The sequence below is a fragment of the Heloderma suspectum genome, chromosome 5, assembly GCF_057233095.1.
Source record: "Heloderma suspectum isolate Gila_16-S chromosome 5, 16-S_ref, whole genome shotgun sequence".
Classification (NCBI taxonomy): domain Eukaryota; kingdom Metazoa; phylum Chordata; class Lepidosauria; order Squamata; family Helodermatidae; genus Heloderma; species Heloderma suspectum.
Window position 1 is genome coordinate 230,422,209 of NC_139462.1, and position 27,615 is coordinate 230,449,823.

The following is a 27,615-nucleotide window of genomic DNA, read 5'->3' on the forward strand; positions in this document are numbered from 1 at the left end:
AGCATATAAACACGTAGACCAAATATGCCGAGAGAATAAAAATCCCTTTCCAAAAAGAAAAAATCTCAAGGCAGGGGAACCACATGAAGATAAAGATCCAGATCTTATAGAGCTGAGTAGACCTGTCCATATGTCAGCATGAGCCACTGGAGCAGACCAAAATCTATCAATGAAATTAATGAATGATGAGTAGATTTGTCCCAGTGACACACACACAGGTTCTATTTCTAGTGGAGTTAATTGATTGGTTACACAAGAATCAAAATATACACGATGACCACTGTGGGAATTAGCTTGTTTGCAATAACCCTTTAGGGTGCAATCCTGTGCACATTTGACAGAAAAAAGTCCTCCAACTCTCAGCATGCATAGGATTGCGTCCTTAGTTACCAATATTGCTATACGAACTCGAATAGGGAATTAAGTAGCTTGTAAATAACCAACAATTCTATGCACACCAAACATATGAGGCAGAAGACCAAATAGAGACCATACAACTCCAAACACAGGATTCCGGGAGGTGGGGGAGGAGAGTCCGTTTAAAGATGTGCCCAGTGTCTAAACTGAGGAGCATTCCACCCATCAAGGTGCATGATTCCCTCTTTCTCGTAGCCAAAATTCATTTCGCCCTGTTCCCAGTGCTTGACTTCTATTAAGGGTAGCCTCCCAAAATCCATTTCTAATTCCCTGAAACATGTAAAGGAAAGGATGTTCTCTGAACATGTGCTGAGAGCATGTGGTTCCCCCATTACTGGGGACAGCATTTCCCTGTTCAGGTTCCCTCAGCACCTTTTTAGAAGGTGACCATAAGAACACAAGAAAAGCCCTGCTGGATCAGACCTGCTGGATGACCAAAGGGCCATCTAACCCAGCACATTGCTTCCAGCAGTGGTCAGCCAGCTACCCCACAAACAGGACAGGAAGGCAACAGGGATTCCCCACTGTTGCTCTCCAGTACCTTGTGGTGTTCAGAGGGAAACTGCCTCTGCTTACAGACGTTCCATTTAGCTCTCATGGTAAATGTTTTCTGGTAGAATTTCCCTCTATTTCTGATGTTCCAACACAAGTGCCAATTCTTATTTAGCCAAAACGGCGCCACCCATGCTCAAGAGGGAGGCATCGGTGGGCTCGGTGGAGCCCCGAGGTTCTCAGAAGTACAAAACTACTTTGGGAGGGAAACCCCTAATGTTGGGACAAACTAAAACAGCCCAATGAGAACTGAACCACAGAATGCTATTGGGTGGGGGAATGAAAAATTGCTGATGGGGGGAGAGAGAGAAAGAGGAAGGAAGTGGCATATTGTGGAGGAAGGCAAGGCTGCCTGGCTGGAACACTGAACAGGAGCGCTTCACACTGCAATATTTTGTTGCAGGACCCACATCATCATTTGCAGCAGCAAATCGCACTACTTCTGCCTTATGTGGGGGAAAAGCACTTTCCATTGTCCGCCCTGAATCTATTGCCACTCCATGTCATCAGGTGACCCACGCGGCCTTCCCCAACCTGGCAACTTCCAGAAGTGTTGGACTATAAGTCCCATCACCCCCGTCACGGCATCCGTGCATGCCAGATGTGGGTGATGGGAGTTGTAGTCCAGCCCTTCTGCAGATTACAGAAGGGTCCATGGTACTATAGGAGAGAAAGCACAATTTCTTTCTCTCTTGACTTTCTCTATGTACTGAGATTTATAAACTTCTATCATGTGTGAACTACAGCAGCATAAAAAAAAGGCAGGGAGGAAGGAAAGGGAAGGAAGGGAGGGAGGGAGGGAGGAAGGAAAGAAAAGGCTTGCTGGATGTGGATGGCTGAATCTCTAAGGAGGGCGGTTCCATGTTTGTTTTTAGAACGCTATCAAAATAAATGTTGCCCGTATTTTGCTGCACAGTCGTTCCCTTACCAGCCTCAGTGACAAGCGTGTGCCTGAAAAAGTCATCCTCTTACCCACCTCACTCTCATGGCTCTCGCAATCGCAGATCCGACCCTCTCCACGCCCTGCGACTGGTTGTTTTATACTCATCTGCCATGTCTTCCCTCCCTCCTTCCTTGCTGCTCGCCTGCATGTTTCCTCGAAAGGGTCGGGGGAGGAAGCGACGGAGAGAAAGAGAGCAACCTTCGCCGCAACCTGGCGCCTTCCAGATGACTTGGACGGCAACTCCCATCCTCATGGCTGGGGACGATGGGAACTGCAGTCCAACCCATCCGGATGGCGCCAGGTTGGGGGAAGGCCGAGAAAGAGACAGGAGGGGGCGAGGTCGACTCATCGCACACCCCTGGGAGGGGACAAGGAGCGGAGAGCGAGGGGGGCGTGGAGGAGCGAGAGAAGCGACGGGAGGCGAGTCGGGTTCGCCTTCTGCAGCTGCTCCTTCGCGGGGCTTGGTGGGGGGAAAGGCACGCTCCCATCCCAGCCCGCCAGCCCCCCAGGAAACTTTCCTCCCCCGGCCGTGTTTAATCCAGAGAACCCTCCGGGACTTTTTCGAAGGGGCGGCGGGGGGAGAGATCTTTGCCTCGGGCGTTGCTGCGTCTTTCTTTGCAACCGCGCTGACTTTAGATTAAAGAAAAAACAACTCAAAAGTTTTTTTTGCTTTTCCGAAAGTGCGACAAACCTCCCTCCTCCTCCTCCTCCTCCTCCTCGGGAAAAGGCTCCGCTCCCGCCTCCGGGGGAGCCTCTGGATCTTCTTCTCCCACCCAGATGCCAAAGTCAGCTCAGCGCTCCCGAGGTGCCGCTTTGTCTCAGCGCTTTTGATCGATCCAGAAACAAGCCTGTATCTGTATACGTACATATTTGGCCTTCCCATTTTCTGCGAGGCGATCTGCGCCCCCCCCCCTCTTTGGACTGTGAGAAGTTGGTGGTGCTTTCCTATACCTGAAAATTGGTGGGAGAGGCGCTCTGTATGTGTTTATTATTCTTTTGCCCACTTTTTCCTTAAAAAACGAAAGAGCGAGTCATTGTGCAAAGTCTCCCTGGGCTGCTTTGAAAATATATCTCGGCTGCAGAAGAAAGCCGGCGAGCGGCGGCGGCTGGGCGGGGGAAGCGCTTCCGAGGCAGAGCCTCCGGTGAAACTGACATGAAACTGACCAAGGCTCGTCTTCCGTGTCTCCTGCTCCTGCTCCAGGTCTTCGCTGCAAAGGTGAGTCCCCCTTTGTCCTCAGAATATACAGCCATCTTCATTCCTTCTTTCTCGCCTCCCGCCCCAACCCTATAGAGTTTTGTATTTTAAGCCGGGGAACGGATGGAGCTGGTGACGGCGAGCTGGGAGAGGGAGGAACCGAGCTAAGACACAAGAGCGCGATTCAGCCCAAATGAATCACCCACTGATTTGAATCTGGAGGGGTCAGGGGTGGGGAGCTAAACTGCAACTTCTCCCTCTGAAATAATGGAGTCGTGCAGCCGGATCGCAGCCTTCAAAGGTGGGCATAACTTCATCTGGGTGGTCGTCGTGTGGGCAGTTTATTTTGATTGCATTGGTAGGAACAAGCGTTTTTAGCGGCAGCGGTAGCCTGAGCCCCCGCATCTCCTTTAAGACCCAGATAGGCTTAGCTGTGAACATGTGAAGCAGTGTGGTGTAGTGGTTAGAGTGTTGGACTGGGATTCGGGAGACCCCGATTCAAGTCCCCACTTGGCCCTGAAGCTCACTGGGGGACTTTGGGCCAGTCGCTGACTCTCAGCCTAACCTACCTTACAGGGTTGTTGTTATGAGAATGAAAAACGGAGAGCGGGAGTATCATGTATACTGCCTTGAGCTCCTTGGAGGAAAAGGCGGGATACAAATGTAACAAATAAATAAAATAGGAGAGTGGGCCTCTGAGCATAAACAGAGTGTGTCACCCTCAACACCACTTAACCTTCCTACCTTATCTGAGATTGTGTGTGTGTGTTTACGCATGAGCGTATAGCTTCCAGGAGAAGAAATAAAAAACCCTAATTAATTAAACCGTGATTAGTGGCTCTAATTGATGCTGCGCTTTCACATCCCCAAACGCTGTACAGTTGTTGTGGTTTTACTGTGTATGCCCTCTCACAAGAGCCCCCATGAGGTGGACCAGAGTTGGAAATGGGTTCAAATTTGTTTTCCGATGACTCCCCCCCCCCCCACAAGGTCTCAGAGTTGCTTGAACTGTTTAGAACACACACTTCAGAGGCAGCCTGGATGCAAAGATGTTCTAGAGCGAAATAAAACAAGCCACATGGCATGAGAAATCCGATGGGATGTACCAGTGAAGAGGGTGTTGTCCTGGATCCTTGGGGGGTCTGTACTCAGGATCACATAATACAAAATAGTTGCCCTGTAAATCACCCAGTCAGCTTCACGATTGGAAGATTAAAGGAGGAGTAAAAAGAGTAGTGTTGCCTTCCAGATGTCTTGGACTGCAATTCCGTGGCCAACATGTAGTGAGTGTAGCACATCTGGAGGGCGGCCCTAGACACTCACCACACTGTTTCAACGCATTCTCATGGATGAAGTGGTGATGATTAATCTGTGTTCACAAAGGAAGAAGAGGAGAAGAGTTATCCCCCCTCCGATTAAATAACAGCAAAATATAAGGGTGTGAGATTATGTATGTGGTATTGTTATGTATGCACACGTGCGTAAACGATGCTTTCAGTGATATGGCTGGAAAGTATGCAGCCTCTTGAGAGTCTTGCCACCTACATTTTGACATGGGGAGGAGGAGACTGAGCGAGGGGAGGGTGAAGGGCACCAACAAGAGAAAAAAGGGAAGATTAGAAGAGCCAAGGGGGATGGTTGGGAACAAAATGCGTTACAGAGTTGAGTTCAAGTTCCTGCTTTACCATGGACCCTTGGATGATTTGCACTCTGTTTGCTTTCTGTGAAATGGGGATAGTAACAACCTGTCTCGGAGTGTGTGTGTTGCGCCTGCATCACATAAAGACAGAAAAGGGGGCTTTTTATATATTAAAGTTCACATCCTACGCATAGTTTACTTTTTCGGAAGGATGTTCTGTTGAAAGCAGTGGACTTCACTTCTTTGTCATCGTGGTTAGGATCAGACTGTATAAGTAAGGTGCATACATGAGCACTGACAAACATAGCTACCAGTCCTGTGTTTTAGGGATAGGACAGCCGACAAACTATTCAGTTTAGTTCAGTCCTTTGCACTCTTTCTTTTACTTATCATTTAGTGTGCAATCCTATGCATGTTTAGACAGAAAACAGTCCTACACCTCCCAGCATTCCCTAGCCGGCCATGCTTGGAGTTGTAGGACGTTTTTCTGCCTAAACATGCATAGGATTACCCTTAGTTAAGTTATAATATGGTATGCCACATTTCAGCTATAATGCTTCTTTGAAGCAGCTCACAATAAGAACAAGGACAAATAATAATGACAATAATGATAATACAATGTTGAAATAATGTCCATGTTTAAAATAACCATTTGATTTAAAACTGCAACCTGCAATTCCAAAAGAAATTTTAAAAGCAAACAGCAGATAAAACAATGGCACAGACTCAACGCTTCAAAGCTGTCAGGTAAAATTAAATAGAAAAAGCCACAATGCAGTAAAATGGGTCTTTACTCTCCTCTGAAAGGGAATGTGGCAACCGCACTTCAAGACGACAGCTTAAGAGCCATCACCGAGTTGATGATGAGCATCGAAATTCTGCATTGACAGAAGATGGGGATCGATAGTAATATTATTACTATTAATAACATAGCACCATCAGTTTGCATGGCTCTTTGCAAAGTATAAGAGAAAGCATAAGAGAACAGGTTCCTGCCCCAAGGAACTTGCAATCTAAAATTCGACACTGGGAAGGCAACAGAGGATGAGAAGGGAGATGGAGGCGGGATAAATGGGGGAAGAATTATGCATCTACGGTCATTATTATTTATACATGCATGGCACCTTACTTTGGCAAACACAGACAAGTCCCTGCTCCCAAGGAACCTGCAGTGTAATACTGATGATGGGAAAAACAGCAAGAGTGATGAGAGAGACGGACAAGTTAAAGGACCAGGAATTTAGAAAAGGCAACGAAGGCTGGAGTTCTTCTTTTATTTTCCATTTGATTTCTCTGAAAATCCTGCAGCTTTGACAGGGATGTTTGTGAGTTTGGGGAGCGGGGGTGATATGAAGGTGGTGGAATGCAACTAACTTTGACAGTGCAGGAACAAAATCCTCCCCCAGGTGCACTTTTCATTACAGAACTTACACAGAAGTAGACCTACACTATAGTCCTGCTAAAACATTTATGCACAGCAGTAAACAATGTCCCCAAATTCCACTGAACATTTACAGTTTGCTTACTGCAACTAAAAAAGTACCTGGCACATAAAATATTCCAAGAAATCTATTGATATTTGCCACTGGGGTGGGATTTTGTCCCAGCCAATGTCACATGCTGCGGTAAGATTTTTTCAAGAAAAATTGTTCCACTGATGCAGATTTAAGTGCACATACAGAGTTTTTATCCACTTAGTGGTTTTATTACATTAAGTGGTATAAAAGTATAACTAATAAATAAATAAAACCCCAAAGAGCCGGGGATATTAAATATCCCCAAGAACTCTTATTGATTTTTGCCATTAAGATGCTTTTTTGTCCCACCCAGTGGAAAGTAGTGGGGTAAACAGATCCAGGGGAAGCAAAGAAAAACCGATCTAGTCTTCTGACACCACACACATGGTTTTGTTCTGGGGCATTTTGCAAACCTCAGATACATTGGAATTTGGGTTGGAATTGAAAAATGTCCCCCCAAGCATTTGTGTACGTTTTTTAAAATTTTGGTCTAAGAATTAAAAAACAAAACAAAAAAACACTTCACAGTGTCACGTTTTTAACATGCACAGAGAGCTGTTGGGAGGCCAAAGAAATCCATTGAATGTGGAACTCACCAGCGGCCGGTTTTCTGGAGATGAGGTGGCTGCTTGCATCTTTTGGCTTGAGCTGCTTGCACCTTTTGATATAGCTGATGATTAGGAATGGTCTTGCTTCCTTTCCTCAGAGAGTGTTTTTCCCCCTTTCTAGAAGGATCCTGGGAATTTTTGAGGGTGGTATGCCTCCACATTTTGGAAAATCTAAAATCTTCTTGCAGATTCTTTATTAAGCTGTATTGAGGGGGGAGATGTGGATGTTAGAGAAATGTTTCCAATGGGGTAGCCATGTTAGACTGTGGCAACAAAAAGAGTCTTTTTGGCACCTTAAACCAACAAATTTATTATGGCATGAACTTTTTACTAGAAACCCCAAGGTCAAAAGACATATACTTAAAAGTCAAGAATTCTGAACCCAGGAATTTGTTTTGAGTACCAGAACTGAATGGAGCTCATAATCTTTCAGCACAAAAAATCCACTCCTAGTTATATCACGCTTTCTTCACTTCAGTTTAGGGTAGGTGAGAGTCATTTTGGTGCTAGAACAATAGGAAGTTAGACTCCTTGCTGATCTAGTGTAAATCATCCAGAGATCTACATTGATCCTGATCTACCTTCTGCCTGGTCCTGGGACTTCACAGAAGCAAAACTCGCAAGTGCATTCTCCATCAACTGGTAAAGCAGAATAGCTTCATCTCTTTAACTAGATACCATGCAGAAAGGAAAATTTCACACCTAGAAAAATAGAATAGGGCTCACTCATGTTTTTTAAGCAGGACCTGCTAATATTAGCCACAAAGAAGGCAGGTCCAAGTAGCTGGCATTTGAACTACCCATTGCATACCTGGGTTGGGACTATTTTTCTGTGTGCATGCAGGTGAGTTGGAGGAGAAAGTGCCTCTGAGCATGACCAGAAAAGTATTTTCTTGCCAAAACCAACTTTTATGCAAGTTCTTGGTTATTGGGTGCATCGCTATTACCAAGCACACAGACATCTGTTTGTGCGTATGACATACTGTGGACAGGAATCCGATGCTCTGCGTTGTGCTGCCTTATGGCTACCAGAAATGAAATAAGTTACGTGAAATCATGCCACTAAATGCAAATTTGTCCCATACATTTGGCGGATGGGTTTTGTTTTTAAATGCAAAGAATGTACACACAGGCTTCATTGCACCCAGATAATAAGAGAAGCAAAACAGGCTTTTAACGTCTTGGATCATCAGGGACATTCTGTAACTACTTTTCTGTGGTAGTCAGCAATTTTTTGTCCAAAGTGCACATCGAATCTCTTCTTCTCCCCAATAACAGTATGGACAGCTGGGAAACAACTCCAGTTCTATGCTTGCCCCTGGTTGGTCTTTGGGAAGCCATTTTCACCCAGAGAGCTTGATGGTTAAGTGAAGGCTTCAGCGGACACCTGCTACATGCAAACCCCACTCTCCATCCATTGTGCCACTATCACACCTTGTCATTAGAGCTGCCATGGACAATATGCTTTCACCACTGTAACTCACTGCTTTTGTGGGGGAGGGAATTCCCAACTTCACAAATATCCTGATAGGGTCTGAACTGGTAGTGACGAACCAGGAAAGAGATCTTGGGAAGACAGCTCAACAAAAACATTGACTCGTTGTGCAGCAGCTGGGGAAAAGGCAAATGGTATGTTCCGGAATGTTAGGAAAGGGATTAAGGAGAGTGCCAGCATTTTAAAAGCATTTCTGTGATTCTCTGATGTAGCGACCCTTGAAATACTGTGTAAAGTTTTAATTGCACCATCTCAAAAAAGAGAATGCAACAATGGAATAGATGCAAGAAAGGGTAATTTAAATGGGGTGGCCAGGTGTCCTAAATTACAGTGCACAGTCCTCTACTCTCTGAAGATGTTTGATGAGCTCTCCAGTCCACGTCCAGTTTAAAGTCAAAGAATCATCCGAAGGAAGAGATGGTTCCTTCTGTAATAGCACCTGGACAGCAGACTGAGCAAGTACAAAGCTCACCTGGTCAGTCTTCCCCACGATGGTGTAATGTAGTGTGTTTCTATTGAAATAATAGTTATTATTTCTAAATTTGCACCTATGCATAGACATTTGCATATGAAAAAGTGATGCACCTTGGTGCTACCCTACATTATAATGACCGAGGGTGTGAAGTGCTTTGCATACCAGGCAAGGGCAAAGCAATGAGGAGAAAGATCAGCTGAAGAGGGGAGGGAAGGTGACCAAGCGGGAGGACATGATAAAGGATGATACAGTTATGCATGGTGTGGAGGATGTGGACAGAGAGAAATGGGTCATACTACCAGAACTCCAGGTCATCCAGTGAAATCGACTGGCAGGCAACTTGGGACAGACAAAAGGAAGGACTTCCTCATACAGCACATAATGGAAGAGGCTATACCAGGCGGTAGAGGCTTTGCTGTTCATGTATGCCGAAGATCTTGGGTTCAAACAGTAGCATTTCCAGTTTTTAAAAGGATCAGGTAACAGGTGATAGGAAACACAAACCATCGCCAGTAAGAGGAGATATGCGGTTAGACTGAGAAATAGTCTGACCTGGTATATAAGGCAGCTTCCTATGAGATAGGTGTTTTACCCAAAGCTGTGCAGGGTATTTGAAGTTTGCACAGGGAAATGGCTTCTTCCCCTGTGATCTGGTTGTTGTTGTTGTTTTCTTATCAAAATCAACCCACAGGGGACAAGGCAAAGAGCAGACTGGAGGGGGCAATTATGTTAATAAAAATGGCCCACGGGGAAAGAGATAAGCACCCCCATCTGGACTTCCGATCCAGATTGCAGCTTCCCACAGCTGTGCTGGGCTATAAACCCTTCTCCCTGACCTCCCAGCTGACTATCTGCAGGGGTGGGCTTTGTTGTTGTTTTTCTATGCAGATCTGTCCAGTTACTTGCTTGCAGTTCGAAGTGGTAGAGGTTGACCAACTCAAGTTGATGTCCTCAGTGAGGACTGGGCCCTTGAGACCGTGGACAAACTACAGGTTTTGCAGTGCTCTTTGCCCTTACTCTGTGTGCACTGACACACAACAGCCCCGTCTTGCGAAGTCAGTGTGGTGGATTGTTCTAGGATTCAGAGGGGCTGTTTGCACACGTGTGTGTTAACTGAGCCATTAAAAGATGGTTTGCAAGCATGTAGGAGGCGCCTCAGATAAAACACAGCAGACAGAACTTTCACATCCAGACACCCAGCATCATTCATCCATTTCATTCATTTATTATATTTCTATACCGCCCCAAAGCTGAAGCTCTCTGGGCAGTTCACAAAAATTAAAAAAAAACATTAATTATATAAAGTATAAAACCATTCATGTAATAACATGGAGCAAACAACACACACAACAACAACATATATCTAAAACAATTTAAAATAATCAGCCAGAGACAATCAAGAGGCTCATTGTACGCTGCCAGATGCCTGAGAGAAGAGGGCAGTTTTCACGTGGCGCTGAAAAGATGACAATGCTGGCACCAATCCGGCCTCATCAGGGAGATTAGTCCATAAATGGGGAGCCACCACCAAGAAGGCCCTCTCCCTTGTTGCCGCCCTCTGAGCCTCCCTTGGAGAAGGCTACTGGAGGAGGGCCTCAGATACAGAGCATAATGTGCCGGTCGGCTCATGCTGGGAGAGGCGTTCTGTCAGGTACTGCGGTCCCGAGCCATGTAGGGCTTAATAGATCCAAAACCACCAACACCTGGCATCCTACGGCAGCTGCCTGGGCCCTGGCTGGAGCACTCTTGGGCCTTCACAGGGAATTAAAATGGCTGTTGTTAACATTGCCTGATACCACCTCAAATGCAATGCTTTGCAACGGATGCTGTTTGCGGCTGGGAGTCTTCCATAATCCTTCAAGAGGGCATTTTTAAAAGCATCTGTGAACACAGGAAGCTGCCTTGTTCCAATTTATCCAGCTCATTCCTGTCTACCCATCCTAGGAGTGTTGAACCTCAGGCCTGCAGGATAAATCCAGACTGCCTGGTGCTTCAAGATGGTCCCCAGGGGTTCCCCAGGAAGCCACCCTCAATCCCTTTCCCCTGACTGCCAACCATTTGGTGGTTTCCCAGCTTTTCTGTGATATCATTGGTACTTTGGCCTCATCCATTTTGCCTTTGGCCTTGCCCCCTTTCTCCTCTGGCCCCGCCCACTACTGGAATGCAGCCCCCGAGAGCTTCTCTGAAACTAAATTTGGCCCTCGACAGAAAGAGGTTCAACACCTCTGCTCTACCCTGACTGGAAGCAGCTTTCCAGAGTTGCAGGTGCCAAAAGGTTTTTTTCCATCACCTGCTACATCAGCCTTTCCCCAAGCTGGCGCCCTGCAGATCTGTTGGACTACAACTCCCACCAGCTTTGCTGGCTGGGGTGGTGGGAGTTGTAGTCCAACAGATCTGTAGGACGCCAGCTTGGGGAAAGCTGTGGTCCTTGATCCTTTTAACTGGTTCAGACAAGTTCAGTCTCCGAAACACAATTCTTGATGGAGTGCCGGGTAGGAATATTGACACACCAGTTGCTGTGATCTTCCCAGTCCTCTGCCAGTGTAAAAGAGCATGGAAGTCGGAGTTAAGGATATGCCTGGGATTGATCAGTAGGATCACCGCTTACGTATTGCCAAAAAAGAGGAAATGCATCACCCCAGAAGAGGATGCCACACATGCAAAGGTTATGGAAACCGAATTAATATGTAGCAATGCAAATTTAAAAATAATTTATGCAATTTGAATAGAAATACAATAGTGGCACAAGATGGTGATCTGCTGCTCCGTCTGCTGTCCTGATGCTGGGCAACTTCAAAGTCCTTGCTGCTTTCTCCCATCTTATGGCTCTGCCTATTTAAACCAGACATGAACTGAAATGGGCAACCTTTCAAATAGAGGACTGCCCTCTGAAAAGTAGGATACACGGTTATGCTATGGACCATGGGTTGGATCCAGATTTATGCTGGATCTATTGTGTTGATGGAAGTAAACTTCCTTGCCCCCTCCTTCCCATGGCAGACCCTGAAAATGCTGCGCAGAGACCTGGTTCACACAACACAGCAAACCAGAGTACGGGCTGAGCATGGGCTGAGTGTGGGTTGTCGATGAACTGTGGGTTGCTGATGAATCATGATTCGTGTTGCATGAATCCAGCTATGATAGCAAATCATGGTTTGTTAACCGCAAAGAACCCACGAAGAGAGCCCATGGTTTGTTGTTAGGTTGTGAACTGTGGGTTGTTTTTGATTAACAAACCATGGTTTGTTCGTGAGGCTGGGTTCACACAGCATACCAACCCACGATTCCATAACAGGCCACAATTCAGCAGCCACCCACACTCAGCCCGTACTCTAGCTTGTCGTGTTGTGTGAACCCAGCCAGACAGTCAGCACACCCTGCTGAATGGGGTGAGGTGTGGTGCAGGGGGCAGAAGGACCTTCCCTGGTCGGAGCCCTTCCTCGGGCAGAAATTCCCTTGCTCTTCGGGAAGGCAGTTCCTGAATCAAACCCCATGTATGCACTGGTGCTCGCTTCAAGCCCATTCTGGCCCGCAGCGGAGGCTGGTGGCTCCGATGTCAGTGGGGCAGTGAATCCGCTCCAGGTTTCAGTCAGAACTCTAAAGGAGCTTCGAAACCCGGAGCATATTCACCGCCCCACTGACGTCGGAGCCACCAGCCTCCGCTGCTGAGCCATGAACACGAGGGGCCTTTGCCAGTTCACTACGTCCTGCTTCAGTTCTTCATCTGTAAAATGGGGGTTTGGAAGGGCCTCTGACAGGGATGGTGTGGCTGTGGATACTCTGTGGACCTCTGAATCTTGTGCCGTCTTTAGCTAGCGGTTTCCCCGACAGAAGAGATCGCATGACCAGGTCTCCTGCATCTCTGCACGGGCTCTGAGGCCCATCAAGGCCTGGCTCAAATTAAGCCTCGGCGGTGGTACGCATGTGAGAAAGAAGACGGCGAAGGCAACGCTTTCGTTCATTCTCTATTTCCAGTGAATTTCATGTCAAGATTAATGTGGAACACATTTTTCCTGGTCTGGTATTAACATTTTTTGCCCAGCCAACCCCTGTAATTATGCGGTCAGACCTTATAAAAGCTGTCTTTATCCTTCATACTTCCTGGGGAAGGTAATTAACATTGCATGGCTAAATATTTTCTATTCTTATTAGCTGCGACTTGGGGCTGCTGGTGGTGGGGACTTTTGTTTAGATGGGAGGATGTTTCAAGGGGGCAAAAAATGTAATGAATGCAGCTGGGGCTGGATTCTTTGTTTTAATGCAAAAAGAGAGAAAGGCTTGAGGGAGAAACTTTCTTTGTAGAAGTTTTGGACAAAGTAGATTAAAGGAAGAGTGGGGAGGGTGCTGTTACACCCCCTCACCCCAAGTTCATAGATGAAAGTAACAGACATTCTTGTGTATTTATAATTAACACCACTGTTATCACACCTAGGTTCATTGAACAAGTGTCCCCACCCGGTTATTATACATGATGGAAATCTCTTTTCTGACTACTATATTAATTTGGTTCTGCCAGATTCTGATTCAAGGGGCTGTCGATAAACTGACCCTAACAGTTTCCATATACTCTGTGTGTGTGTGTGTGTATGTATATGTATGTGTATGTGTATGTGTGTGTGTATATATATATACATATATATGACTTTAATACAGTCATTACTCTCACAATGGATTATGGCAGACTTTCCCCAAACTGGTGCCCTCCAGGTGTGTTGGACTACAACTGCAGCACCCCCCAGCCAGCAAAGGGGATGCTGGGACTTGTAGTCCAGGATTGGGGAACCGCTTTCATCCCGAGGGCCAAATTCTGTTTCTGAGAAGCTCTCAGGGGCCACATTTCAGGGGTGGGAGGGGCAGGACCAAGAATACCAGCATATTTTCGCTTAAAGCTCTTCCTGTCAGTATCTAAGCCTTAGGAGAAGCACTTCAACCTTTTGGAAGGGGGGGAAACTGAGAAAAGGCTGGCAAACCACTAAATAATCAGCAGTGTGAAAGCAGAATAGTTGCAACTCAAAAAATATACCAACATTTGGCTATCTGGATGGTTACAAGGAGGTGGTGGGTGGAGGAAAAGGGAAAGTGTATGTTCACGTGCAGGCATACAGACTAAAAAAAATGGTCAAAAGACATTTCTACAATCAGGGCTGGTTCCTCTCTTGAGGGGGCCTCAGCATAAGACCTTCGGCCGGGTTTCCTCCTATTCCCTCCCCTGAAAAGTGGGCTTCCCTGGTGCTGCTCCATTTAGTGTCTGGTGGCCACCATTTTATTTTCCCACAATGCCCCTCAATGACACTATATCAGCTTCATTATTTTTTTTTAATTTTTATTATAAATGTCAGCAGAACAAAGCAAAACAGAACAAGAAAAAAAGGGGGGAAATATGTCAACGTTGGAATGTATCAGTTTCAGTTAATACTGATTTATTAGTTTCTATACTGCCCCATAACCAAAGCTCTCTGGGAGGTTCACAAAAATGTTTAAAAAACCCATTAAAATACATTATATAAAGTATAAAATCATTCATGTAATGACAGAGAACAAATAGCACACACAACAACATATATCTAAAACAATTAAAAACCATCGGCCAGAGACAATCTAAGATACTCATTATGTGCTGCCAAATGTCTGAGAGAATGCCTGTGTACACACACACACACACACACACATACACACACACACACCCCTTTCTAAAATATAAAAGAGATTATCCATAAACTTCAACTAAGGCAGACCAAATAGCTATACGTATATGTATCCATTTGTGAGTGATGTCTATATACCACCCATTCAAATGTCAAAAGCATTATTGAGTCCTCAATCCACTGCACTATAGGAGATGAAGATTTATCCTTCCAGTGCTGTAATATCAGTCTTTTAGTCATCGAAAGGGGGAATCCATTTATGCTGACCGCGCATTAACTTCCAGGAAGCAGGTAGATAATTTAAAAGAACCTGCACATCAGTAAATATTAAACAGTGTTCCAATACAAAGTTTATCCATATAATAATCTCCACCCCCAAGGAGGCAACTGTCAGGTGCATTATGAGAAATTAAAACAGCGGCTCCTTGGTGGTGACTACCGGGGGGCGGGGGAGATTAAAAGAGGATCCTGAGCAGGTATGACGGTTAAAGTGTGTTTGTGACGTAGCTCCTAGTTTCAGGGGATGGTGATATTTATTTGGCTGTGTTAACAGTGGCCATTTTCCAGCACTCCAGGCTCTTGCCTGGCATTTGCTGCTCTCAGGGTGGCCACACACTGCTCTCAGGGATCCACAGCTTTCAGTGCCTTACAGCAGGTGTAAGGACTTGAGGAAAGGTGGTCAGAGTGACGAGAGAGCTGGGTTATCTTGGCAGTGGAGTCATAAGTGGAGAGCAAGGGGTCGAGGTGTGACACAAGGGCTGCATTTAAGCCCTGAAATCAAAAATTCTGGTACTCAGCTGGGGCTTGGGGGCAGAGCCAGCAGGGTGAAGAGGTTTTTGACAGCTTCTGGTCAGAGCCTAGTACAAAAGCTGTCGATTCACCTAAGGCAGGGGTGTGGAACCTCAAATCTGGCCTGCCTGAGGCCCCAATCCACCCTTCAGATGGCCATTCCCCCCTTCTGGACTTCGCATCGATCCCCCCATCCTTCTAAGACGCTGAAATGCCTCTCCTAAGGTTGAGTTACTGGCACGAAGGGCTTTAAGCTAAAATAGGCTGATATTTGGGGGGGGGGGGTTCCTTTGGCCCAGTACTGGAATGTGGCCCCTGAAATCTCCCCCGAAATGGAATTTGGCCCTTTGGATTAAATAATTTTTGCACCAGTGACCTAAGGTGTCAAGGTGAGGAGGAAAAATATTCAACCTTGTCCTTTGTAAGGGGTCCAAATTTTGTTTCTTTTTCTTTTTAAAGTTCCTGGTCAGTTGCTATCCCTGCATTTAACCCAGATTGAATCCATCTCCAAAGCTCAGCTCAGACCTAGGCAGATTTCACTTCCCTCTCATTGCTGGGGTGCAAAGCTTCACCTGGCTCCCGGTGAACGTTCACTTCCCAGCATCTTCAGGTAAGTCTGGGAATGACCCCTGTCTGAAATCCTGCTGAGCCACCCTACTCTCCCTGTTGTCTCCCCCATGTTCGGAATTTAAACTGTAAGCCCCTAGGGGCAAAGACTTGGGTTTTGCTTATGTTACAACATCAAGTGCTATGATGGCATTCTCAAAACCTATACGGCTTGGGTCCAGATTATCTGAAAGACCGAATTCTCCCCTATGAACCTGCTTGTGCCCTGAGATCTTCAGGGGAGGCCCTTCTAGTGGTCCAGCCACCATCACAGGCTCACCTGGTGGGAACGTGGGAGAGGGCCTTCTCGGTGGCTGCCCCAAGGCTCTGGAACTCCCTTCCCAGGGAGGCGAGAGTGGCACCCTTGTTGGCATGCTTCCGCAGGCAAGCAAAATCTTTTTTGTTCCAGCAGACCTTTGGGGATAGATAGTCTGGACCTGTGAGAATCTGATGGATTGGTACTATTGTCTATATTGTTGTTGTCTTTTAAAATTCTGATATTTTATACGATTTTAATATTATTGATGATTTAATTATATTTTTAACTTTTGTATATTTCTATTTATATGTTTTAACTGTACAAGTTTTTAATGTTGTAAAGCTGCCTTGAGTCCCAGTACTGGGGAAAAGGCGGGATATAAAAATAATAATAACAATACCAGCCTAATTCCCTCCAGATGTGTTGGAGTACAAACCCATCGTCCCTAGCCAGTGTGGCCATGGGATGATGGGTGCTGTAGTCCAACTCATCTGAATGGTTGAAGAAGGCAGTGCATACAATATTGAGCTAGGTCTGACTCCATGTAAGTTCACCTCCTCTCTTCTTAGCTGTCGTAAGCTCCTGCTGGGATCACACCTGCTTCTCAGGGCTACTGTAGGTATGAATTGCCTTAAAGACTGGTGGAATACCCAAATGCCACCCATCCACATGTTTTTCAGCGTAAACGTACAGATCAAATACTGAGCGCGAATCTTCCCTACCGAATGGATCGGGTTGGAAGCCCACTTTTTCCTGTCTCTCTCTTCCTGCGAATACCTACTCAGCGCATCGTTCCTGGCCAAATCCTGCCCAGGATCCTGCCCAAACTCAAAACCCTCAGGTGCAGAGCAAAGCAAGCATGGGGGGGAGTGTTTTAGGTAGAGCAGGTGGGTTTTGTATAAATGTCCACATCTGCATCGTTTGCTTCTTGTGCCAGTCCTGGGATTTTCTTGGCACGGGATCTACATCTCTTCGGCACAGGGCAGGAGCAGCCCCGTGAGCTGTTTGCAGGCATGCTCTGATTCCTTCCTGTCCCAGGCTTCAGCACTTAAAAGGAAAGCCACTGGGACATGGGCCAGCATGAAATCCACACAGCCCAGCCTGTCCCGGAAGCCTTTACCTCGAGTCACAGCTGCGGACAAGATGGTTGTGGTTACTCCATGGCGAAGCAAAGGCATTCTGCACATAGCTGGGCTCCACTTGTTCTTAATACCTTCACAGGTTTTAAGCTGGCCCTTCCCCAACCTGGTGCCCTCCAGATGTGTTGGACAATAATGTGTTGGACACATCTGGAAGGCACCAGGTTGGGGAAGACTGTTCTAGACTCGTACACTGAAAGAAAACTGGAGGTGGGACTCTGGGTGATCCCTGACTCTAATTTGGTCCTGCTCCCACATTTTTTTGTTCAACCACAATACCTTTTTCCGTCAATGGTTGTATTGGTCCTACATTTTTATTTTGACTGGTTTCTTTCCCTTTTGCTCTCTCTGTCTTCACCCGTCATTGGGTAATTGGCAGAATCACCAGATTCACAGTGATCAACATAGTTATTTTTTTCAAGCCTATCGATGCAACCATGAGGGCTAGGAGCTTAAAGGAAAGCAGCTTGCTTCCAATCCAAATTGCATACCAAATATTAAAGTATATCTGAAAAGCTGCCCTATAGCCTGTGGAACCATGTCAAGTCTGCTGAGTCTCTCCAACTGGTTGTTCTGAACTTATTCCTTGCATACTAGCTTTAAACGTTTAAATGTTGAGGACTATATTGATCCCCAAAGGCATGGGCTTCCTTGTACGCCCAGGCTACTCCTTGATATCTAACAATATCCAAGCAGTTTCTTGAGGAAATACTATATTGAGGGGAGCCAATGAAGCAACGGCCATTCTGAGAGAGGCAGGCCAGGGGGGCGGGGGGGGGGGGATGACAAAGGATAATGGATTGGATCCAGACTTAGCCATACCTGGAGAGTAGACCCATTGAAATCAGTTGGACTTAAATTAGTCCTGACATACAAGTAACATTGATTTAAATGGGTCCACTCTAAGTATGCGTATGTCTGGATTCAACCCATAGAAATACTTTATATAGCTCCTTAAGAGTGTTGAGAGCATTTTGCACATATCTCAGTAGTCGTCACCCCCACCCCCTCCCTGTAAAGTAGACCAATATCACTGTCCTCATTTTACAGATAGGACTTGTCTGAGGCAACATACAAACATAAGAATCAGACCAAAATCCTCTCTAGTCCAGTATTCTGTTCCCACAGTAGCCAACCAGCTTCCTGTGGGAACTCCACAAGTAGGACATAAGGTAATATATAGCAGTCGTGACTAGAAGCCATTGATAGCCTTCTCCGCCATATATGTGTCTAACCTCCTTTTAAAGCCATCCAATTTGGTGGCCATCCCTACATCCTGTGGCAGTGAATGCCATAGTTTAACTCTGCGCTGTGTGAAGAAGGACTTCCTTTTGTCTGTCCTGTATCTCCTGCAAATCAGCTTCCTGGGATGCCCTTTTCTGACTTTTTCCAACTCTTTTTCCTTTTTGAGGTGTGGTGAACAGAATGGCACACAGTATTCCAAGTGCAGTTGCAGTCCTACAAGAGGGCGACATGTTTTATTTTCAACAGCACCCCCACCCCCACTCATTCCCCAGCAACTGGTGTGCGTAGGCATACTGCCCCAATACTAGAGGTAGCACATAGCCATCAGGACTAGTAGCCATTGATAGCCTTCTCCTCCATGAATTTGTCCAATCCCCTTTTAAAGCTGTCCACGTTGGTGGCCATTGCTATATCTTGAATTCCATAGTTTCATTCTGCACTGTGTTAAGAAGTCTTTCCTTTTATCTGTCCTGAGTCTCCCACCAATCATAGAATATAGAATCATAGAATAGTAGGGTTGGAAGGGGCCTATGAGACCATTGAGTCCAACCCCCTGTTCAATGCTGGAGTCCAAGTCAGAGCATCCCTGACAGGTGGCTGTCCAGCCTCATCTTGAACACCTCCAGCATGGGAGAACCCTCCGCCTCACTAGGGAATTGGTTCCATTGTCGTATTGCTCTGACACTCAGGAAGTTTTTCCTGATGTTCAGCCGGAATCTGGCTTCCTGTCACTTAAGCCCATTCTTCCGTGTCCTGCACTCTGGGATGATTGAGAAGAGATCCTGGCCTTCCTCTCTGGGACAGCCTTTCAAGGACTTGAAGAGCTCTATCCTGTCTCCCCTCAAGTCTTCTCTTCTCAAGGCTAAACATGCCCAGTTCTTTGAGTCTCTCTTCATAGGGCTTTGTTTCCAGTCCCCTGATCATCTTTGTTGCCCTCCTCTGAACCCTCTCCAGTTTGTCTGCATCCTTCTTAAAGTGTGGCGCCCAGAACTGGACACAGTACTCCAGATGAGGCCTAATCAGTGCTGCGTAGAGGGGAACTAGTACTTCCCAGGATGTACTAGTAGTAGAGGAGAACTCAGCTTCATGGGATGACCCCATTGGGTTCCAGTATTCTGAGAAAGGGAGAAAAACATCTCTCTCTCCACCTTCTCCACACCATGCATAATTTTGTACTCCTCTATCATGTCTCCCCTCATTCGCCTCTTTTCTAAGCTAAAGAGCTCCCAGACATTGTCACCTTTCAGCACAAGGGAGTTGCTCCAGCCCCCTGATCATTTGGGTTGCCCTTTTCTGCATAGTTCTACTAAGAGATAGTGGGGGGGGGGGTATTAAAATGAACTCCTCTCACATATTGAGGGGGAGAGTGGAGTCATGCCTGCCAGCCATGCACCCCCCGCCAACACCAACATGTGCACAGTCCATTCGCCCCACACATTCAGCAAGCGTGAAAAAGGGCCTACATGTCTGCTGGCGCATGTGCATAATGCAGCCCCTGCACAAGACAGGATTTTGAACACAGGACCAGTGGCATGCACGGCCTCTGAGGACATTGGCAATGATGGAGTGTGGTAGGGCTGGCACATGTTAACCGTTCGCCCATTCTTTGGATGTGTGAGGAAGCTCATCTGAACCTAGAAATATGCAAATCAGCCAAACCTGAGCTCACCAAAGTTCTCTGAATTCCATCTTGAAGCTTGTTCCAACTCAACTCCGTATCACATCGCGAGCTTTGTTTTTTTCTTTCCACATGAAAAATCCGTGCATTGATTCATGCATATTTCTCCAGATGTACACAGCAATTGTGCGCTTCTTTGTGGTGTGTGCATTCTTCTCCCATCGATTAAAGCCTATTTGTGCACATTTTACAACAGGACACATTTTTTTTCATGAGCTTTCTTCAGATGCTGTTGAACACATTTCTTTGGGTCCGTGAATCACAAGCTCAGAAATCTATGAACTTCAACTGCAGTTTGCATCTGTGTTCAGTCCGGAAGGTGCAAAGTGGGTAAACACTGCTCAAAACTGAAATGAATTTCTGAGGCATCCCTATCTGAATTCCTGGCTTTGATTGGCTTACCTGATCTGTTTATGGGGGATCGAAAGGCACAGAGCATCTGTCTTCGAACAAACTTGTGCAATCATCCTTCCCCATCTGGCCTTTCCATATTCTCTCTCTCTCTCCCCCCCCCCCCCAGCATGTCCACACAGAGATGACAAATGATAGCAGGATCTTTTGCTGAATTCCAGGTGAGTTTCACCCCTCCCATCCCTCAGGCAGGTAAGGGATTTATCTGCCATTCATCAAAGCAGGAGAATTCATTCATCCATCTTCCCCTGCACCCTGCCTTTTAACCCTCAAGGGTAAAGCAAAGAGCAAGGTGATGCAGTCTTGCCCATCTGGGTGCCCTCCAGATGTGTAGGACAGCAACTTCCATCACCCTCACTGCTGGGAGGGAATGATGGGAGTTGTGGTCCAACACATCTGGAGAGCGCACGGTTGGGGAAGGCTGAAAGTGTGATGTAATCTCTCTGGAAATTTACCCCCTGGAAAATAGGAGACCTATGATGTAAAAATAAAGACCCCCAAACTGTATGTCTGAGTGGTTCATGCAGTTGGGTTGCCTGGGTCTCAGTTTATAATAACATTCTGTAAATCTCCAGAGCAATGAACGATGAAGGAATTTTTTTATTCCTATAGTACAGTGTTTTAATCTTGTCCCATTTCAGAAAGGATACTGTAGAGCTGGAAAAGGCAATTGAGGGTGCAATCCTATGCACGTTTAGACAGAAAAAAGGCCTACAACTCCCAGCATGCCCCAGCCAGCCTTAAAATGATTAAGGATGTGGGGCACCTTCCCTAGCCAGACAGGGGGAAGTGTTTGGGCTTTTAAGTTTAGAACAGGGGTTTACAACCTGCCGCCCTCATGCCAGAAGCAGCTACTTTGAGAAAGCGCTCTGCAAGAGATCAGTTCAGAACCTTGTGGTGGGGAGAAAGAAAGGGGGTGTCAGAAAGAAAGAGAGAAGGGATGGCTCCACACGCTTCGGTTTCTGGCTCTGCAGTTCATGACAAATCCCCCCTCCTGCTGAAGAAATGCAGCCCTCAACAGAAAAATGGTTGCTGTCCAGCATTGGAGACAGAAAGTTATGTTAGATGGACTTTTGGTCTGGTTCAGCAGGGCATTTCTTGTACACATTGGAACCGGGAGGAGAGGGCAGGAGATAAAGGTCAAAACTGGTTGCCATCCCCCACTCAGATAGAATGACTTTGCCTGATTCTGTTTGGTGATCGTTGCTACTAAACTGAGACGGCGGCCAGCCCTGTGAAGGTTGCTGACGCGTCCCCCCCTTAAAAAAATCTATTGTGTTTGGGATTTACAGAGTCCACACACCCAGGTAAACACAACATTTGTCTTATCTCGGTATCTACCTTGAGTTAATGTCAAAGTAAATCATCATTTGGGATGGGAGTGGGCTGTGACCAGGACTGATATTCTTTTACCTTTCTGAAGCAGCCAGGGACTTTCAGATAATGCAAGTGGCATGCGGGTATGTCTGTGTGTGTGTTACATGGCAAGAAGCCTGCGTAAAAATGCAGCCGCCCTTTTGTCAGGAGGAGGGGAAATCACTGTAATGAACAATTAGTCTGCAATCCTGTGCCCGCTTAATTGCCATTTAATTCACTGGGCTCTTGCTGCATGGGTGTCATGGTGTGGGGAGAGCAACCAGAGATTACCTCCACCTCCCAAATTCACAATGAATTCGAACTGCAGTAGCCCGCCTCCTTTCTACCACACCATCCAGCGTTTTACTTCCTTGGGACCTACCAAAAGGTTACAAAAAGTCCACAGGTTTTATAGGGTGCCTCTTCTGGCTGGATGTTCTTCTGGCTGGATATTCTGGCTAAATATCATAAGTTTTAATCGATCCTGGATTGTCTTATGGTTAGGGTTGTTTGCTTGAGATTGCTTGTTTGAAGTTGTTTTAGGTAGATGTTCTCTTGTGTGTGTTGTCTGTGTGTGATTTGATTTTATGTAAATGGCTTTTAATCTCTGTATTTTTCATGTTTTTAATCTTTGTAGACCACCCAGTGAGCTTTGGCTATTGGGCGGTATAGAAATGTAATTAATAATAATAATCCAAAATAGCAATAAAAAAAGATCTGTGTGGGGGCATGGTAACAAAAAAAGCTCCAATGTGGGCTGTAGTGTTCTCTCTCTCTCTCTCTCTATATATATATATATATATACACACACACACACACACACGCACTCTCTCATAATTTTTATTTAATGGTTAAAATTTTTCCAAATCAAATCGCTCACACTCATATAAAAATTACAAAGCAGAGACAGAACATAAATGAGCACACAATAAAAGCAATTACAACTAAGACTTAAAAACACCTTAAAATTTTAAAAACCTTCAATTCCAAGACACTCATATAGATTGAGGTATGCCAACCAAATGTTGGAACGCTTATCAAGACAAATTGTCTCAGGTAATATAGTCTCTCAAAAGAGGCCAATGCTGTGAGGTCTTTAGAGTGCTTCATGACTGAGGGAGATACTCTGTCCTTCTATCACTGTAGAACAAGTCTCTTGGCCACCATAAGAACTCGTATGTTTAGGGTGCAATCCTATGCACGTTTAGACAGAAAAAAGTCCTACAACTCTCAGCGTTGGGCGTTGTAGGACTTTTTTCTGTCTAAATGTGCATAGGATTGTGCCTTTATTTATTTATTTATTTAACTTGTATACTGCTTAATATAAAATATATCTAAACGGTTAACATATAAACATTTAAATACATTATTAAAACACTATTTAAAACAATTTCAATTACAATAGCAATACAAATACATTTAACATATGCTACATTTAACAATTCAAAACTACAAGAACAATATAGAACAGTTTAGTCCAGTGCCAGTGACCAAGAAATAGATTCCGAATTGTGGGAATATAGTTAAGCAATACACAATCGTCCTTGAACAATAATGAAGTGTCCAGAACAAAGTTGATGCATTTGATAACATCTACCCAGAAAGGAGCCACCACTGTACATCTTTGGTGCGCATCATGTGCACCAAAGATGCCCCCATTGTCCCATAATGCCAACATTTGTGGGAGGTGATAGGTTTTCCAAAACAGATGCTGCAGTTTACCCGATGAGCAACTATAGCTGTATACGGTGCAATTTCAGGAACTGTGGTGTTTTTGCCTGCATAGGTTTTATATTTTTAAATATATGTTTGTGCTTCTGCAAACTACAAGGCTCACCCCACCCAGGAGTAAGACCCATTCAACTTAGTGGGGCTTACTTCTGAGCAGGCATAGGCAGTATTGTGCTGAGAGATCCTGGTGAACTTCTGCCTGTCAGAGTTGGTGATGTTCAAGCAGCTTCCTGTGTTCAGTGCAAGGACTAAAAGCTCAGGTTTTGACGGGGGCCTTAGAGTTGCTGGAGACTCACACACAGGCGGTATTGCCCTGAAGGCTTAGTAAACCAGAAAAGCCAGTAAAATACAAAGAAACATTCTCACTAATGCTAAACCTAATCATCTGGGGCACAGTGGGGCACAGAGAGGGGAAGGTTGATTATATTATATACAAAACAAACTAAGAAAGGTAGTCTTGTTGACCTTAAGAAATATCCCCAAATTCATATTAGTTAATCCCTTTATTAGATCAACTAAAAGATCACCCCCCAAATCTGTGCAAGTTGTTGTGATCTCCAGATATATTATAAGCCAAGCTGGCACTCTCCAGATGTGTTGTATGTACCACAACTCCCATAATCCCCAGCCAAAGGGGAGTTGTAGTCCAAGTTGGGCACTAGTTGGGAAATGCTGCTATATGTTTGACACAGCTGCACACTTTTATTTGGATTTTTTTAAAAAAGTAGGCACACATCAGAACGTCTCGTTTTTTGGCAGGGATAATGACTTTCTGTCTCATGAAAAGCATTAACAACCCTACAACTCTTCTACAGCGTTGTTTAAAATTATCTGTCTTTCTATCTAGATATAGATACTTTCTTCTCTCTTGACAGGGAGTTTTTAAAAATATATATAAAGGATAATTGAAACACCAAAGGAGCTGTAGCTTTTTCATCTGTGTAGTTCAGGGGTGTTGTACCTCAAATTTGGCCTTCCAGGGTTCTCCATATTAGCGCCACTCTCTTTTCTCCAACTGCTGATAGTTCGGTGGTTACAACTGCAGGATTCATTCCAGTTCAGTTTTGATCAGGATTTAACCAGTTCGCACCTCGCACACTGAACACAAACTCGAACGCAAGTCAAAGTCTGCACATTTCCGAGTTTGCAATGTGACTTGCAGAGACACTTCACCCCTGGGAAAAATGTATCCAACAACATCTGTACATTTGAAAAATACACACAAATGTGCTTCAATCCATGGGAGAAGAATGTGTACATTTCAAAGAGGCGCACAGTTGATGTGTACATTTGAGGAAATACGCTCAAATCTTAATGCGAAAAGAAAAGGGAAAAAAAGCTGCGATCTGAAACGGACATGAGACAGAACTTCAGGCTGGAACTTGGAGAACTTCGACCAGGTTGACATTTTGCTCATATGTGTAACCCACTGGTATATTTCTTCATATGCACATCCCTGCCCTGGACACAGAGATCATTGTCCCCCGCCTAAGGAGTAAAGATGTACTATTTTGTTTCTGCTATTGAGTGAATAGTTGAGCAGAGAACCCATCACAGGCCCAGTGGCTCAAGCAGTCAGCTGGGTGTCCTGCCCCTAAATCCAGCCCTGGGTGGCGGCAACCCTATACCCATTTATCTGGATGTAAGCCCTATCGAACTCAATGGGACTGACTTCCGAGTAGATCTGTATAGAATGGTGCTGTAACTCTCTACTACTGGGAGGAAAGTCTCTCCGGCTCAGACTGTTGCAGGATCTTGTCCCCACCCTGTCTAGAACTTTGCACCCCTTCCTGCTGACTTGCTGCCCCCCCGGGAGGGGCACACCACATTTTGAGGGCTACTGGTCTAGCCACTTAATCCTCAGCCCCAGCTGAAATGAACCGTAGCTATAAGCACTTGATTGCACATTCCTCCTTAGTTACCTCGCTTGACTAAATTTAGATTGCAGACCCCTTGGGGCAGCGTCTTGTCACTTGCTTATGTTAAAGCACCATATATCAGCATCTGAGGCCCTCCTCCAAGGGAAGCTCAGGGGATGGCAACAAGGGAAAGGGACTTCTCAGTGGCAGCCCTGTGAGTGCGGGATGCTTTCCCCAGCAAGGGTCTGCCTGGTGGCAACATTGCCATCTTTTCTGCACCAGGTTAAAACTTCCCTCTGCTCTCTGGCATTTGATGGCACATGATGGGGCATTTATCTCCATTGTTTTATTAGGTGCTGGTATCTTATTATAAGCTGGTATCTTATTACCTGCCGACTGGAAGGTCGGCAGGTCAGCAGTTCGAGACCCGAGTGCTGCGTGACAGAGTGAGCTCCTGTCTTCAGTCCCAGCTTCTGCCAACCTAGCAGTTCGAAAGCAAGAAATTGCAAGTAGATAAATAGGTACCGCCTCGGCAGGAAAGGTAACAAGTGTTCTGTGCACCTCGGTGTTCAGTCATGCCGGCCACATGACCACGGAAGCATCTTCGGACAGCGCTGGCTCTTCGGCTTAGAAACGGGGATGAGCACCGCACCCTAGAGTCGGACACGACTGGTTGGGGACACCTTTTTATCTTATTATAACTGTTGTATTAGCTGTTTTAAATTGTTTTCAAATGTTGTACATTAAAGAGTGGATGATATGTTTTTATTGTCTTGAATTTGGAGGGTGCAATTTTTGTGAAAGGCCCAAAGAGCTTTGACTACTGGGTGATATAGAAATGAATAAATATACCAGGGCAGGGAACTGGTGGACCCCGTATGTTGTTGGACTCTGACTCCCATCAATCCTGGCCACCACAGCCAGCGGCCAAGAATGCTGAGAGTTGTAGTCTAACTGCATCTGGAGGACGGCAGGTTCCCACCCCTGATATATACTGATGATGATATATACGAATGGCAAACAACAGTCAGATCTCTCCCTTGCTCCTTGGCGAGCAGCCGGCTCCCTGGTGCCCTGGCTGTGCACCCAGATTTATTGCGGTGAGTCAGCGGAAAAAATGCTCCAGCTGAAAATGTTTCCCTCCCACTCGCGCTGCTCCTTACAGCTGTTTCCATGTTCTACCAAGCTGCCGTTATGAGGGGGAAAAACACACACTGAAGATGGAAAGTGGCCCACCAGATCTGTGGAGCTCATCGAACTTGGCAGAGTGAGCAAAGAGTGGGAGAGGAGACATATCTGAATGCTGCGAGAAGTGTAAAACAGGGGTGTGGAACTTCAGGCCCGCAGGCCAAATCCGGCCTGCCCGGGAACCTCATCTGGCCCTCGGGGGTTCACCAGACAGCCACTGCTCTTTCCCCTGGCCCCAGGTCCTTTCTCCTGACAGCAACTTCACAGCTTTTGTGCAGTTTTTCTCCCATTCTAAAAGGTTGAAATACCTCTCCAAAGGCTTTTGGTTACTTGCAGTAAGAGCTGTAAGCTCAAATATGCTGAAATTTGAGGTATTTTGGCCTTGCCTGCCTTTGCTCCTCCCGCCCCCAGGAGCTTTTCTGAAAATGAATTTGGCGCTTGGGCTGAAAGAGGTAAAAGGTTCTGTTTATTGCGGGAGACCCTTCTCCATCCCCCTCCTCCTAGAGTGGATAGGAAAGAGTTTATAAATTAGGAGGTAAAGCATTTGGAGGGGGTCTGTAGCACATGGGCAGAGCACTTCTGTCTTCAGTGTGGAAGGCCCTCCAGTGAACATGACCTTCAGTAGCAGCCCTAGGAAATAGCTTTGAGAGCTCCTGCCAGTCAAGCTAGAAAATTCTAGCCCTGGTGGACTCAGCCCAGCCTTCTCCAACCCAGCACCCTCACGATGGGTAGGACTACAACCCCATCATCCCCAGCCACCACACTGGCTGGGGATGGTAGGGGTTGTAGTCCAACACATTGGGAGGGGGCCATGTTGGGCAAGGCTGAATGAGACTGATCCAGGAAAAGGCAGCCTTATATGTTTGGG

The 27,615-nt window shown here is 45.9% G+C and overlaps 1 protein-coding gene across 1 annotated transcript in view; it reads left to right on the forward strand.

The window, feature by feature from the left end:
- The first annotated feature begins 2,291 nt into the window (after positions 1-2,291).
- Positions 2,292-27,615, forward strand: part of LOC146345266 (tumor necrosis factor receptor superfamily member 16-like) — a 57,624-nt gene continuing 32,300 nt past the window's right edge. Inside the window, exon 1 of the mRNA XM_084855116.1 lies at positions 2,292-3,128. Coding sequence (XP_084711242.1) covers positions 3,066-3,128 — 63 coding nt within the window. The 5' untranslated portion in view covers positions 2,292-3,065. The remainder of the gene's footprint in view (positions 3,129-27,615) is intronic.